Raw genomic sequence first — 14,331 nt, forward strand, 5'->3', positions numbered from 1 at the left:
CCGGACTATTGAAAGAATTTTTCATTAATATCCTTTCCATCATTTATCATTTTCCCAATACGAATCCCACGGGAGGGGAAGATATTTATAGCGTGGTTGACTATCCCGATTCCCAATCTGCCAGCCAATCACAACTGCCACTCACTGTCCGATCCGATGCTAAAAAAAGAACCAATTAGACTATAAAAAGAACAATCTAATCTCGATCTGGAATGGTCTAGAATCATCCCCTCCAATAGAATCCTCTAACCCGATCTGGTTAGCTTTCCCGAGCCACAGTTCACCAGCCACCTGTGCTTCTGCATAACTGTCCTCTTTATACTGAATGACTCATCCTGCAGATTGATGAACTTTCCACCACCACCACCATCACCACCACCACCATTAACAACACAAGAACACAACAACAGCTACTAATACTAATACTACTACTTCTATTCTTATCGTCTATTCTCATCGTCTATTCTTATCGTCATGACGTGATTCCACTAGATCCTTCCTTTCACGCATGGCCTCTCCATCTTTATCTCCTGACGACCAACGCATCATCGTCCACTTGGTTCGTATACTTCTCCACCTAAAATAGTATCTAGCAGTCGTACAGCCCTGACTCCCCCGCAGGATTATGACTGTTTCTATGCCTCCGTCTTTGAAGTGGAGCATCCCGCCTGGAAATCCCGTCCGTTGGCCGTCCAGCAGAAACAGATCGTCGTCACCTGCAACTATGAGGCTCGTCGTCGTGGGTTACGCAAGCTGCAACTCATCCGTGAGGCGAAGCAGATCTGCCCCGAGCTTCTGGTCGTCTTAGGTGAGGATCTGTCCCGGTTTCGCGATGCCTCCAAAGACCTCTACCACTTCCTGCGCCCCATGGTGTGGGGAGGGCGTGTCGAGAAACTAGGGTTGGATGAGGTATTCTTTTTGATTTTATTATTAAACATAATATTCCCATCATCTGATCGTGCTGGATCTAATTATAGCCTAGTTGTTTTTGGACGTCTCCCACATGGTCGACTACAATGTGGACCAACTCAACCCCCATGATCTGGACCACTCGTTCTTCCACCTCGACCGACACGATCCCACCCGGGGATTTGTCTTCAGTGCCACCACCGTGCAGGGGCCCACCTATCCAGCGGACGGGGCGCAATCGGTGAGGAATGACACCCGCCTCGACATCCGCCTCCGCCTAGCCTCGCATCTGGCTGCCTACCTCCGCGCCCAGCTGGAGACCCAAAAGGGCTACACCGCCACCGCCGGCATCGCGACCTCCAAGCTCCTGGCCAAGCTTGTTGGCAGCACCCACAAGCCCAACAGCCAAACCACCCTCCTCCCCCCGTACGGACCATCCCCGCCTGATGTCCAAGGCAACGTCCGGGACTTTCTGGACGGCCACCAGATTCGCCAGATTCCCGGCATCGGCTCTGCCCTCGCCCGGAAGATCACCGCGCATCTGACGGCCGCGGACCCCGATGACCCCGTCACCGTCCGGGACCTGCGTCGATGTGCGGGCATGGGCCCCGCGCGGCTGGACCGCATCCTCAGCGGCCCCGGAGCTCCCAAGGAGATCGGCTGGCGTGTTTGGCGGTTGATTCACGGCGTTGACACCGCCGAGGTCCTGCCGGCTCGGGACCTCCCTACGCAGATCAGCATCGAGGACACGTACGGCCGCCTCGACACCATCGAACAGGTCCGCAAAGCCCTGGTCGCGCTGACCATCAGCCTAATCCGGCGGATGCGGACCGATCTGACGGAGCCAGCGACCGACGTCCCTCGCGGACTCCGGTGGCTTGCCCGTCCCCGGACGCTGCGGCTGTCCACGCGCCTCCGACCGCCCGTCCAGGCGAACGGAACGCGCGGCCTCGGGGGGAATCGGGTCTCGCGCTCCGCCCCGCTGCCGCCGTTCGTCCTGCACCTCGACGAGCACATTGATGCGGTGGCGGAGCGACTGGTCCAGGAGCGGACGCTGTCCTTGTTCCGTCGACTGCACCCCGAACCGTCCGGGTGGAACTTGCACTTGATGAACGTGGCCGTGACGAATCTGGCCGAGACGGCGAGTAGCGGACAAGACATTGGTCGGATGTTCCAGCGGCCAGAGTCGAGCCGCCCCCAAAGCCCGCCCGTGGTCGTCGAGCGGGATCCAGTCAGCGCGGAAGGGTCAGCGGTGGAGGAAACACCGCTCTCCCCGACGTCGGACGAGGATGGATGGGGGGATAGCGACGAGGACCGCATCCCGTCCGTGCCCTGTGCGACCTGCGGGGTGTCCATCCCACATTTTGCCCTGGTCGCTCACCAGGTGTACCATTCGGTGGCCGAATCATGACGGCCGGGCGGGGTCTACGGTTCCACGGTACGGACGATTACGGTGTTTCGGACAGAGAGATGCCCTGGAGCGGAACCAGGATCTATTCCATGCCCTGAGCGGACACACTGATGGGTCGAGATTGTCTGTCCACGTAGACTTCATGTATTCCTAATCGCTCGTCATTGATCCGAGCGAGTCATCCATAGACGGAGGATGTTAGGGCTGATAGACGCCGCTGAGTCAGGGAATGACCCCGGTGGAGGAGCACGATCAAATCAGATCGACCAGTCAGATCGTGTAAAGGAATCTGTAGGATAATTGAAGTAGAGGAAAAGAACTCTGATTTATAAGAAAGTCAATATTACGTCTAGATTATCACTAGGGAAGCGTGTTCTGCATGGAAATAATGCATTCCCCGTGCAGCCTTGGCACCGGGTTCGTCATTATGAACATAACTCAGGAATTGGCGGATAGAATCAGGCATCCCTGAATCTCTTCTTTTCTTTCTTTCTTTCTTCCTCTCTTTCTCTCTTTCTCTCTCTTTCTCTCCTCCACAACTTCATCTTCTCTCGTTCTCCTCACTCCTCCCCCCCTCCCCCTTGCCTCGTTTTTGATTGATCTCTATCTTTCTCTCCCCCTCCCCTCGTTCCTCTGTCTGTGTCTCTCTCTCTCTGGTCCCACTTGTCATCTCATCCCCGCCAAGTCCGACTGCGCCTCAATCCGGTTGACCGTTCTTTCATCTTCATCTGATCTTGCATTGCACTATTCCCTGATATTCTTCTTATTGCGCGTCTTCTTCCCCGTCTTTTTCGGCTTCGGGACTGGCGGATCCTTTGGTCCCCACCAGACGAGCAACCGCCACGCCCAGCCACTGGCTCACTCTAGCGCTCGCCCTACTTTGGCTCTCTTTCCCCCCTCTCTCGACCGTATTCAATTCGGAGTCTCAATACCGAGATCTTCTGCGGGTCCTTTTGAGGATCTCTTGGTTTCTTTCTTTCACGGTTGCCTGATGCCCTTCGACAATCCTCTTGTGTCGATTATTCCCCCTCCCTGATCGACAACATATCTTTTCGGTTCCTCTCATCAGCGATTCGTATCGATCGGCCGACCGGTGCATGATTTAGTCCGAAGCGCCCTTCCACCCGCTTGCTTTGTAGCCATGAGGCTATTACCTTCGCTGCCCTTGCTGGCGGGCGTCGTATCGCTCTTTCTAGGCGTAGATGGTCAGTATATCGTTGCTATATATTATATTTATCGTTCAGGAAAGATTCTAACATGCTACAGCCCGGTCCCAAGCCCCCAGCGCGATCCAACACATTACCACCCTCGACTCCCTTTCCATCAATACCCCTTCCAGCCATGTCGACCATCTGACCAATTTCGAACTCACCTTCACTCTCCGCGACAAGAGCAAACGGTATAAGCTTGAGTTGGAACCCAACCATGACATCCTCGCCGAGGATGCCTTGGTGCAGTACCTGGGCGCCGACGGGGTCGTCCGACGCGAAGAGCCCGTCGTCCGCGGTGACCACAAGGTCTTCAAGGGACGGGCCTTGATGTCCCGCGGAAAGGGCATGTGGGATCCCGTCGGGTGGGCCAGAGTCTATCTCCAGAATGACGGCCCCCAGCCGCTGTTCGAGGGCGTCTTCAACGTTCACGGGGACAACCATCACGTCGAACTGATGTCCACCTACTTGCAGAACAAACGCGAGCAGGATGCCGACATCCCCCATCGCAAGGGGGATTACATGATCCTTTACCGCGACTCCGACATGGTCCGACACCTACACACCGAATTGAAGCGGTCCCTATCCGTGTCTTCCTCGTCCTGCGAGGCCGACAAGCTGGGCTTCAACAGCAACCCGCAGCATCCTGTGCTGCGACGCGACGAGTCCCAGATCCAGAGCCGCTGGGGCGGCATGTCCCTGGACTCCATGTTCGGGCTGACCAAGCGCCAGTCGGACATTGGCGGCGCCTCCGGCAACGCCGGCGGCGTCAACCTGAAATCCACCATCGGCGATACGTCGGGCTGTCCGAAGACGAAGCAGGTGGCCTTGATCGGGGTCGCGACCGATTGTTCGTTCCGCGGCGCCTTCAAGAGCGACGAAGATGCCAAGAAGTGGGTCATCAACACCGTCAACAGCGCCTCCAACGTTTATGAACACTCGTTCAACATCTCCATCGGCCTGCGCAATCTGACCCTCACCGACGCATCCTGCCCGGACAAGGCGCCCGCGACCACGCAGTGGAACATGCCCTGCGAGCAGGGCAACATCACGTCCCGACTGGATCTCTTCTCTAAATGGCGAGGCCAGCAGAAGGACGACAACGCGTACTGGACCCTGATGAGCTCCTGCCCAACGGGCACTGAGGTGGGGCTGGCCTGGCTCGGCCAGCTGTGCAACGCTGAGGTCAACGACGACGGACCCAACTCCATCAGCGGCACCAACATTGTGGTCAAGTCGCCCGGGGGCTGGCAGGTCTTCGCGCACGAATCCGGCCACACCTTCGGCGCCGTCCACGACTGCGACTCCACCTCGTGCGGAGAGGGCCTTGACAGCTCGTCGCAGTGCTGTCCCCTGTCGAACTCCGGGTGCGACGCCGACGCGCGGTACATCATGAACCCGACCACCGCGGGCAACGACGTGACCAAATTTTCGGCGTGCACCATCGGCAATATCTGCTCCGCCCTGGGCCGCAACAGCGTCAAGTCCACCTGCCTGTCGGCCAACCGCGACGTCCAGACCTACACGGGCGGGCAGTGCGGCAACGGCATCGTCGAGTCGGGCGAAGACTGCGACTGCGGCGGCGAGGAGTCGTGCGGAGACAACAGCTGCTGCGACGCCAAGACGTGCAAGTTCAAGTCCGAGGCCGTCTGCGACGACGCCAACGACAGCTGCTGCGAGGGCTGCCAGTACCGAAAGGCCGGCAGCGTCTGCCGCGAGAGCCGCGGCGAGTGCGACGAGGAGGAGACCTGCAGCGGCGACTCGAGCAGCTGCCCCAGCGACACCTTCAAGAAGGACGGCGACAGCTGCGGCGGGTCGTCGTCGGGGCTGACCTGCGCCAGCGGCCAGTGCACCAGCCGGGACTACCAGTGCCGCTCAGTCATGGGCAGCCTGCTGCACAGCAACGAGACCAACGCATGCAGCGCCTTCAGCGACTCATGCGAGCTGGTCTGCTCATCTCCCTCACTAGGCCAGTGCCTCAGCGTCAACCAGAACTTCCTCGACGGCACGACTTGCGGCAACGGCGGCTTCTGCCGCAACGGCAGCTGCGAGGGCTCAAGCGTCAAGAACTGGATCAAGAGCCACAAGAACGTCATCATCGGCATCTGCTGCGGCGTCGGCGGTCTGATCGTGCTCGCGCTACTCTTCTGCCTCATCAACCGCTGCCGCCGCTCCCGCCGCGCCATCAAGCCAGTCCCGGCGCCCAGACCCTACGGGGGTCCCTGGCCCAGCGGCATGCCGCCCCCACCACCGGGGGCGTGGGCACCGGCCCCCACGCGGGGGTACCACGGCCTAGGGGGAGATCCGCCACCACCGCCCTACCCAGGGCCGGGCTACGGGCCACCAATGCGATACGCATGATTTATCTTATTTTGTCGCTATCTGAATCTATAGTCGTGTCGTCTTTAGGCGTTTATCGGATGATCTAATATGAGGGGTTTTTCTTTTCTTGCATTTAACGAGTTGCATGGTGTAGCATAGAATTTATTTTATCTACCGTCCACGGATAATATTCCCAGCCAGTTTGGATAGAACGTATGAATTGCAGCCCGCATAGTCCGACGTAGGCAGACACATTCAAGATATGTATATATCCAACCTCCTCGGCACCCGGCATATAGACAGATAACTAGGCAGATACGCCATATAATCCATGATCAACCCTAGTGAAGTCACTAATTTACTGTAAACAAGCTTAATATAAATTAATATCATACCTGGTCTGCTTAGCGCCAGACAGCCAAGTAGCGTAGCCAAGAGAAACTGTCTTCTAGAGATGCATGCTAGAGCAGGCACTAACACCAGAACAGGCAGTAGTTCGCACAGAATGGAGCTGACGGCCGAATGAGAACTTCCTTCCGACGGAAAAGAAACAAGAACAGGCCGGCTGGCCCAATGGCAAGGCGCTTGACTACGAATCAAGAGATTGCAGGTTCGACCCCTGCGTCGGTCAATTCTTTTTTTTTTTCTTCTTCATTTACTACGTAAGTTGGGTTAATTGATTATGGGTTATTGAGGTTATTCGTTTATCTGTTTGAATGGAATTGAATGGAATTAGATTTGATGGGTTGCTTTTTCAAGAATGTGTAATGTGCCTGCTTATCTCTTCAGAGACTTGTATGTAGGACTGATTATAGGCTAAACCAAGACTTCTTCACTTGACTATAATCAGAGAACATTAATTGTCTCTCATTTATACATAAAGATATTCTCCCATGGGTGAGGTTGACACATCTGACGAGTTATAGACAGTCATAAGTTCATTATTGCTGTGCTGGACATTCCTCCCTAACGAGGGAGACATGTAGGTATGTAGGTAGGTATGTACCTAGTATAGTAAGTAGTGATATCGACAGACGCAGACACCAATGGCAAGAAAACCCCCATGGAAAGTGGTGGGGGACAAGATAAAATATACAGCCTGATATGCACACACTCCTTCCCAAGGACGCAGATGATAATGGATCGAGCAATGCAAACAAACAACCAACAACCAACCAAGAAAGACAGCAAAAAGTAAAAAGAATTGATGAAATCACTGCCAACAAATCCCCACAAACGCCTCCCTACTCACCCCGCCACTCCCCTCAAGATCAAACTCCTCAATCATCGCCCGAAGCTCATCCTCCTCGAGGCCCGTCTCGCCCAGCTCGCGCGCCACCCGTCGCAAATCCTCAATATCGATGAACCCCTTACCTCCCTCATCGAACAGCTCGAACGCCCGCATGATCTCATCCCGCGGATCCCGCTCGAGGATCTTATGCGCCGTGACGGCCTGGAACTCGCTGAGCGGCATGAGGAGATTCGACGGGTGCGACGCGTCTGCCGCCGTGCTGGGTGGCTTTGCAGCGGCGCCAGACTGCGACTGCGCTTGTTGGACTTGCGGGCGCGGCACGCCGTAGGTTTTGAGTAGCGCGATGAGTTCTTGCTTGGGGAGGGTGAAGCCTAGCGCGCGGAAGGAGACGCGGAGCTCGTGGTAGTCGAGGTGGCGGTCGCGGTCGAGGTCGAAGAGTGTGAACTATTCCGTCCCAACCTTAGCGTTAGTAAAAAAAAAAAAAGATTTGTTGGGTGGATAGATATTGTGGAAGGTAGGTAGGTACATACCGCTTCGCTGATCTCCTCCCGCTGCTCCTCGGTCAACCGACTGAGCGGGTTTTCTGCGGCGGCGGCCGGCGCGCTCTGTGTGTGAAGCGCCGGTGCGGAGGGCGCTTGCTGGGAGGATTTCGGTCCTGCGCCTTGATCGGCGTAGTCGATGGTGGAGGTCATCATGCGGCCGCGGCCGAAGGTCGACGAGGCGAAGGGTGCGGTCGCGGCGTTGGCGTTGAGGGATCGGTCGGGGAGTCGGTTGCTGGAGAGGCCTCGGCCGGTGCCTGGTCCGGAGACTGGACCGGCGTAGGATTGATGGAACCCTGGTTGGGTTGCCATTGTGTGTTGTTTGCTGGGTGTTGGTTGTCTAGATGTTGTTGTGTTTGAACCGATCGGGCTGTTTGTTGGTGGTTGGATTTGGCCGTGTGAGTAGAGGGAGTTAAGGCGATCGGAATCGAGGATCGAAGATTGATGAGGTGCTCGTATAGAGCAGAGAAAGTGGGGAGGGTGACTGGTTGGAGAGATCGAAATGGCGGACTGACGCCGACGATGGAGGATTTGATTGTTTTGACGCGACGCGGAGAGCGGTCAGTCTCTGCCGCTGTTGACTATCTCGGAATCTATGGACTATATCACCCCCATAGTAGACCACTAGTTAATTATTTTGATATGTACAATGACTGTCATTGAGAATGTGACTACAAATGGACTTGTTGTAATTAATACCTCACACCTGGGTCGACCCGATCTCCTAGGTCCCGGTCTTCGAGGAATCTCCGCCCCTGCAGGTCCTCCGGCAGATACTCCTGCGCCACCTGCCCGTCTACATAGTTGGGGTTGTATTTGTACTCTTTCCCATACCCCAATTCCTTCATCAGTCGCGTCGGCGCATTCCGAAGGTGGATGGGAATCGGGAGCCCCGCCACTCCCGGCTCCGCCAGCGCGGCAAAGGCGTTGTTGAGACCGCGGTACGACCGGGTGCTCTTCTTGGACAGCGCCATGGCGACCGTGGCATGCGCGAGGTTAATGCGCGCCTCGGGCAGCCCGATCTTCTCCACCGCAGAGTGTGTCGATATGGCGAGCGTCAGCATGCTGTGGTCCGCTAGCCCGATGTCCTCCGAGGCCACTACGATGAGTCGCCGCGCGATGTACAGCGGATCTTCCCCTGACTGGATCATCCGCGCGAGGTAGTAGAGGGAGGCGTCTGGGTCGCTTCCGCGGATGGACTTGTGAAAGGCAGAGATAGTGTCGTAGTGCTGGTCCCCAGCCCGGTCGTAGACCAAGGTCTTGGTCAGGGACCGCTTCAGCTCCTCTTTGTTGATGTCCGGGCGCCGCGACAGATCCATGGCTAACTCGAGGAGATTCAAGGACGTCCGGGCGTCCCCGTCGGAAAAGTTGGCCAGATACTGGATCAGCTCGTCGTCCACCAGGGCCGACGGCGTGTAGCTCGGCCCCTCCACCCGCAGGGCCCGCTCCAGGATGGACTTGACGTCCGCGTCCGTCAGCTTGGACAGCGTGAACGTGCGACACCGGGAGAGTAGCGCACTCTGCACCTTGAAGGACGGGTTCTCTGTCGTGGCCCCAATCAGCGTCACCTGGCCGCTCTCCACCGGACCGAGGAAGACGTCCTGCTGGGATTTGGAGAAGCGATGGATCTCGTCACAGAAGATGATGGTCTTGCGTCCCGTCAACCCCAGCTCGCTGCGCGCCTCGCCGAATATCTTCTTGCACTCCGCCACCCCGGTGCTCGTACTATTGATCTCGACAAACCGGCTGCCCACCATGGTGGCAATAACGCGCGCAATGGTGGTCTTGCCCGTGCCCGGGCCCCCCCAGAGCACCATGCTCGGAACCCGATCCGACTCGATCAGCCCGCGGAGGATGCCATTCGGGCCGACGAGGTCCTGGCCGCAGACCTCGTCGAGCGTGCGCGGGCGCATTCGCTCCGCCAGCGGAGCGGCCTGTTGTAGCGCGTTCATCCTCGGTTTCTTGGCCGGCGCATCCTTCGGTGTCTCCGATCTTTCGACGTCTGCGGGCGAGGTTGACGTCGCATCCTGGGTCATGAGTCGCTTACGGCTGGCATTACGGAGCGGGGAGGCATCAGCCTGGGATTCCGACTGAAGCTTTGATTGAGCCGACGCTTTCCGGGCCGAGGTCGGTTGGAAAAAGGTGGGAACCTGGGGTTTCTGGGAGGGTTCCGGGTCGGTCGACGGCGCGGTCGAGGGAGGCGAGGATTCTTCCACGAAGCTTTGGCAACCGGAATCGATATGGTCGTTGATCTTGAGGGAGGGAACAGAATTGGCGCAGATAGGGCAGGAGACCATGGTTTAAAAGTACATGAGGGATAGAGGATCAATCAAGATTTTGTATAGACATCGAATTCGAACGGCCACAGAAATCTAACGCGGACGCGTCGAATCGATCGAGATAAGGCGATAAGGCAGGCGATAAGCGCTGACTCACCGGTGCCTTGCTGCCTGATCGGTGAGGCTCCTCCAGCACGCCATTCCGATACAGGAGCCGAGAGTTGGAGATAACCTCAACTTCCCCTCATCCGGAGAACTCCGACGCGCCAGTGGACCTCTCGTTTTTGTCCTTGTTTATATCTCCGGTGTCATATTCACTTATGTTCCCTGCCTCTCGCACCGCCGTCCGCTCTATTCGTCCCTTGACGTCTTCCCCCTCCTTCGCTGTCTCCAATCTACCCCGCCTGGTCCCCCGCCGAGCCATGTCGACGACCGCCCCCCGTGCGGACCCTTTCAAGCCGGCGAAGCGTGTCGCCGGCCAGCGACAGGATGTCTGGTGTGATTGGATCCAATGCGACGCGCGGTAACGCCTTCCTAACCCTGACTAGGTCCATCGTCAACGAGGCCGCCGCGGCCTCGCCCGTCCAGCCGATCGTGAACATGGGACAGGGTTTCTTGTGCGTGTCTGATAATATGAGGGGGGGACCACAGTGATACTGACTGTCTATGTAGCGGTTATAACCCTCCCAAGTTCGCCCTGGACGCCGCCAAGGACGCCCTCGACCGCGTCGACTGTAACCAATACTCCCCTACTAAGGTGCGCCCGGGAACTATACGTGGAAGGGTGTCGCTGATGGGAGATCTAGGGTCGCCCTCGTCTGAAGAAAGCCATCGCGGATGCCTACTCCCCGCACTTCGGTCGCACGATCAACCCGGATACTGAAGTGTCCATCACGACGGGCGCCAACGAAGGTGCGCAATACTGGTGGGATGCAATGCGGGTGGACACAAACTGACTGTGACACAGGCATGCTCAGTGCCTTCATGGGTTTTATTGAGCAGGGCGACGAGGTCATTATCTTTGAGCCTTTCTTCGATCAGTACGTCCCTCGACTCTGCTTTGCACGGAGTGCTTGACTGACCCCGACAAAGGTATATCAGCAACATCGAGATGCCCGGGGGTACCATCCGCTACGTCCCGCTGCACCCTCCCAAGGATGGTGCCACGCGGACGTCGCCGGCCTCGGAGTGGACGATCGACTTTGACGAGCTGGAGCGGACCATCAACCCCAAGACCAAGATGATGGTAAGATTTCACGCATAGTAGTTGACATGCCCATTCGCTAACTTCTAACAGGTGTTGAACTCTCCGTAAGGTGCACAACCCCAAACCAGCCGAACCAACTAACCCATCTAGCCACAACCCGGTGGGCAAGGTGTTCTCCCGCGAGGAGCTCCAGCGCATCGGCGACCTGTGCATCAAGCACAACCTCATCATCCTGTCCGACGAGGTATACGACCGACTGTTCTACGTGCCGTTCACGCGCATCGGCACCCTCTCGCCGGAGCTGTACGAGCGCACACTGACCGTCGGATCCGCCGGCAAAGCCTTCTACGCAACCGGCTGGCGAGTAGGCTACCTGATCGGGCCCGAGCACCTGGTCAAGTACGTCGCAGGAGCGCACACGCGCATCTGCTACAGCAGTGTGTCGCCACTGCAAGAGGCAGCAGCGGTAGCCTTCGAGCAAGCCGACGCGCACGGATTCTGGGACGAGAGCCGCAACAAGATGCTGGGCAAGGTGCAGCGATTCTGCCAGGTCTTCGACGAGCTGAACATCCCCTATTCGGAGCCTGAGGGCGGCTACTTCGTGCTGGCGAACTTCGCGTCCGTGCGCCTGCCGGAGGACTACCCCTTCCCGCCGCATGTCGCCAGCCGGCCGCGCGACTTCCAGCTCTGCTGGTTTTTGATCCACGAGGTGGGCGTCGCGGCTATCCCGCCGACGGAGTTCTACACGGATGCTAATGCGCATATCGCGGAGGATTATTTGCGGTTTGCGGTTTGCAAGAATGATGATGTGTTGGAGACTGCTAAGGAGAGATTGCGGGGATTGAAGAAGTATATTCAGTAGGGCAGTATATTCGGTAGAAGAGGTAGACGCAGTAGATTTTTTTTTTTACATTTATCTCTTTTTATGACCATGACTGTCCATATCACTGTCACCATCACTGTTAGAAAGAAAGAAGAAAGCAGGAATATCCATCCGCCTCACAGTCCATCCCTTATCCTCCGACGCAAACACCTCATTCTGATCCAGTATCTTGAAAAAGAAAGGTGAAAAATCCATCAACCTCGGTAGTCCATCCCTTAACCTTTCAAGCAAGCCATCCAGATCCAGCACAGGAAAAAAGAGGAACTTATCAATCTCCCACCATACCCTTATCCTTATCCTCCAAAGCAATCCATCAAACCATCCAGACACGACACCCTAAAAAGGGAAAGAAAGAAAGCAGAAACAAACTACTCCCAATCCATCTCCCCCATCGCAAAAACATCCGCCGGAACCTCAATCGGAAAATCATAATCATTCACCCCCTCAATCTCAAGCTCCCCCGAGCCAGCCCCATCCCACTCCTCCCCACGGCGAAAAACCCTCCTATCCTCAGGAACCACATCAGGGAAGCCCTCACCGCGCATGCGCGCCTTCGCCCCAACCTCAAAAGCATGAGCATGGCCCTGAGCAGGAGGCGGCAAAGTCTTCCTCGCAACTCTCAAAATCCAATACGACGACTCCAGCCCCTCGACGGTGTGCTTGTGCCCCGCGCCGTGGTGACGGCCCAGCAAACGGCGGTCTTCGGCGCGGCAGATGGCGTCGCGGCAGAAGCGGCGGTTGCGGCCGGTCCAGTCGGTTTCGCAGGCGTGGCGACGGCCGACGAGCTGCTCGTTCAGGGTGGTGGAGAATTCTTGCGCAAATTGGTGCGTGACGGCTGCTTCGAGGTGGGTGAGTTGGGACTTGGTGAGCTTGGGGGTGTGGGCGCGGAGGTTGTCGCGGATGAGGCGGTAGAGGTAATCGGTTACCACTACGACTGTGATGGTTTCTATTTCAACTCTGTTAGTATTTTGGTTTGGGTCTATGTTAGTTGTTTGGTGGGAGGGTGGGAACATACTAAAAAGACAGGCTGCTAGAATCCGGCGGAATCGATCCTTGAGATCTGCGTCCTGGATGGTAACGGTGAAGACGACGCGCGACGAGCAGCGCAGACGGATGCGCGTGTCGAGGTCGTCGTCTAGGATGGTCCCCGCATCGCGGAGGTCGTCGTAATCCGAGAAGATGAAGTAGTCGCCGCGGGCAGAGTTGGCGTTGAAGTAAACGGCCTGGCGATGGCGCTCGGGCATGTCGTACATGTGAGCGCAGGGGATAAGAGGGACGGCCTCAGCGAGGGCTGGAGGCAGCGAGTCAGGCCGGCAGGGGTGCTCGAAGGTGTATTGTAGACAGTGCGAGACCCAGTGGCGCTTAATGTCCTGGAGGAGATGCTGCGTGGAGCAGTAGCGGATCTCGGAGTAGGGGCCACATCTGGGGCAGATGGCGGTTGTAGGGGCCCAGGTGTGGCAGCGTTCGTTGCAGTCGGGGGCTGCACAGATGAAGACGTGCTTGGTGAGGTCCCAGACGAAATTTTTGGGTTTGCGCTCGGGGGCCAGCTCGTTGGCGAGGATGGTGGTCGGGATGGGGTCAGGGTGGGCGTGGCCGGCGACGACGTCGGAGGATGATCCTGTCACGGTGCTTTGGTTGGTGGCGCCCTGGCTTTTGGACTTCTTCTTCTTCTTCTTCTTCTTTCTGCTGTTGAGGGCAGGGCCTGGGGTGATCACCGTTGAGGCTGTGCCTCTGGAGCCGGGGGCATTGGACCAAGTGCCGGATGGGGGCGTCGCCCTGGCCGACTGGGGAGTGAGGGCCTGAGTCGGGGTGGCCGTGGCCTCGCGAGCAGGCTCATTTGGTGGAGTCTCAGGCTCATGTGTTTTCGCAGGGAGGGTGAGCTCTTGTTCCACGGTCTGATTCTGAGAATCCACCCTTTCAGTGGTGTCATCGTCGTCCTGGTACTCCTTTGCGGTGTAGAAGGTGGCCGTGCTGGATGAATGCTCCGACGCCGGTCCTGGGACTCCCAGGGGGAGGGTAAACTCCTGTTTCACCGGCTGATTCAGAAGAGCCATCCTTTCTGCGAGGTCATCGTCCTGATACTCTTTGGCGGTGTAAAAGGTGCCGGTGCTGGACGAATGCTCTGACTCGGCGCCGTCACGGTCGACTTGGCCCTGGCCGCTGAGCTGATTGTTAGGGGTCAGGGCATTGGTGGTCTTTTTGTTGTCCTTTTTTCCATTCTTCTTGCCCTTGTTCTTCTTTTTACCCTTCTTGCTGCCGCCGTAGATGGGCATAGTGGATGAATCTGTCTCACCAGGAAGACTGTTGTCGTTAGGGGAACG

At 57.2% G+C, this 14,331-nt stretch overlaps 5 protein-coding genes and 1 non-coding gene across 6 annotated transcripts; 4 read left to right on the forward strand and 2 right to left on the reverse strand.

The window, feature by feature from the left end:
* The first annotated feature begins 262 nt into the window (after positions 1–262).
* Positions 263–2,483, forward strand: BDW47DRAFT_68414 (putative DNA polymerase iota). The gene is made up of 3 exons (XM_024819610.1): positions 263–559; positions 622–909; positions 983–2,483. Exons 1-3 carry the CDS (start codon positions 509–511, stop codon positions 2,318–2,320), a joined length of 1,677 nt encoding a protein of 558 aa, XP_024669115.1. The 5' UTR covers positions 263–508; the 3' UTR covers positions 2,321–2,483.
* A 978-nt stretch (positions 2,484–3,461) lies between these two features.
* admB (ADAM family of metalloprotease ADM-B) lies at positions 3,462–5,889 on the forward strand (the record flags this gene model as incomplete). Its single annotated transcript, XM_024816848.1, has 2 exons — positions 3,462–3,525; positions 3,587–5,889. The coding sequence occupies 2 exons, from the start codon at positions 3,462–3,464 to the stop codon at positions 5,887–5,889; spliced, it is 2,367 nt and encodes a 788-aa protein (XP_024669116.1).
* A 520-nt stretch (positions 5,890–6,409) lies between these two features.
* Positions 6,410–6,481, forward strand: BDW47DRAFT_t121. Its single transcript has one exon. It is a non-coding gene; the product is annotated as a tRNA-Arg (tRNA).
* A 204-nt stretch (positions 6,482–6,685) lies between these two features.
* On the reverse strand, positions 6,686–9,965 carry BDW47DRAFT_133802 (ssDNA-dependent ATPase MGS1). Its single transcript, XM_024817932.1, has 4 exons — positions 8,341–9,965; positions 8,157–8,234; positions 7,633–8,125; positions 6,686–7,546 (listed from the first exon to the last, which is right to left on the reverse strand). Exons 1-4 carry the CDS (start codon positions 9,936–9,938, stop codon positions 7,064–7,066), a joined length of 2,652 nt encoding a protein of 883 aa, XP_024669117.1. The 5' UTR covers positions 9,939–9,965; the 3' UTR covers positions 6,686–7,063.
* A 235-nt stretch (positions 9,966–10,200) lies between these two features.
* BDW47DRAFT_110954 (kynurenine--oxoglutarate transaminase) lies at positions 10,201–12,119 on the forward strand. The gene is made up of 8 exons (XM_024813842.1): positions 10,201–10,416; positions 10,469–10,537; positions 10,593–10,677; positions 10,727–10,832; positions 10,888–10,960; positions 11,013–11,166; positions 11,218–11,231; positions 11,278–12,119. Exons 1-8 carry the CDS (start codon positions 10,241–10,243, stop codon positions 11,987–11,989), a joined length of 1,389 nt encoding a protein of 462 aa, XP_024669118.1. The 5' UTR covers positions 10,201–10,240; the 3' UTR covers positions 11,990–12,119.
* A 259-nt stretch (positions 12,120–12,378) lies between these two features.
* Positions 12,379–14,283, reverse strand: BDW47DRAFT_128432 (uncharacterized protein; the record flags this gene model as incomplete). The annotated part of the gene is made up of 2 exons (XM_024816849.1): positions 12,379–12,956; positions 13,026–14,283. The coding sequence occupies 2 exons, from the start codon at positions 14,281–14,283 to the stop codon at positions 12,379–12,381; spliced, it is 1,836 nt and encodes a 611-aa protein (XP_024669119.1).
* Between the last annotated feature and the right edge of the window lie 48 nt (positions 14,284–14,331).

The sequence above is a fragment of the Aspergillus candidus genome (genome assembly GCF_002847045.1).
Source record: "Aspergillus candidus strain CBS 102.13 unplaced genomic scaffold BDW47scaffold_51, whole genome shotgun sequence".
Lineage (NCBI taxonomy): Eukaryota > Fungi > Ascomycota > Eurotiomycetes > Eurotiales > Aspergillaceae > Aspergillus > Aspergillus candidus.

Coding starts and splice junctions, on each gene's coding strand:
- BDW47DRAFT_68414 (XM_024819610.1), top strand. CDS start 509: ATGGCCTCTCCATCTTTATCTCCTGACGACCAACGCATCATCGTCCAC. Junction 560..621: donor AACGCATCATCGTCCACTTG/GTTCGTATACTT, acceptor ACTCCCCCGCAG/GATTATGACTGTTTCTATGC. Junction 910..982: donor AGAAACTAGGGTTGGATGAG/GTATTCTTTTTG, acceptor ATTATAGCCTAG/TTGTTTTTGGACGTCTCCCA.
- BDW47DRAFT_133802 (XM_024817932.1), bottom strand. CDS start 9,938: ATGGTCTCCTGCCCTATCTGCGCCAATTCTGTTCCCTCCCTCAAGATC. Junction 8,235..8,340: donor CGGGTCGACCCAGGTGTGAG/GTATTAATTACA, acceptor TATAGTCCATAG/ATTCCGAGATAGTCAACAGC. Junction 8,126..8,156: donor TCAAATCCTCCATCGTCGGC/GTCAGTCCGCCA, acceptor CTCTCCAACCAG/TCACCCTCCCCACTTTCTCT.
- BDW47DRAFT_110954 (XM_024813842.1), top strand. CDS start 10,241: ATGTTCCCTGCCTCTCGCACCGCCGTCCGCTCTATTCGTCCCTTGACG. Junction 10,678..10,726: donor ACCAATACTCCCCTACTAAG/GTGCGCCCGGGA, acceptor TGGGAGATCTAG/GGTCGCCCTCGTCTGAAGAA. Junction 10,833..10,887: donor CACGACGGGCGCCAACGAAG/GTGCGCAATACT, acceptor ACTGTGACACAG/GCATGCTCAGTGCCTTCATG.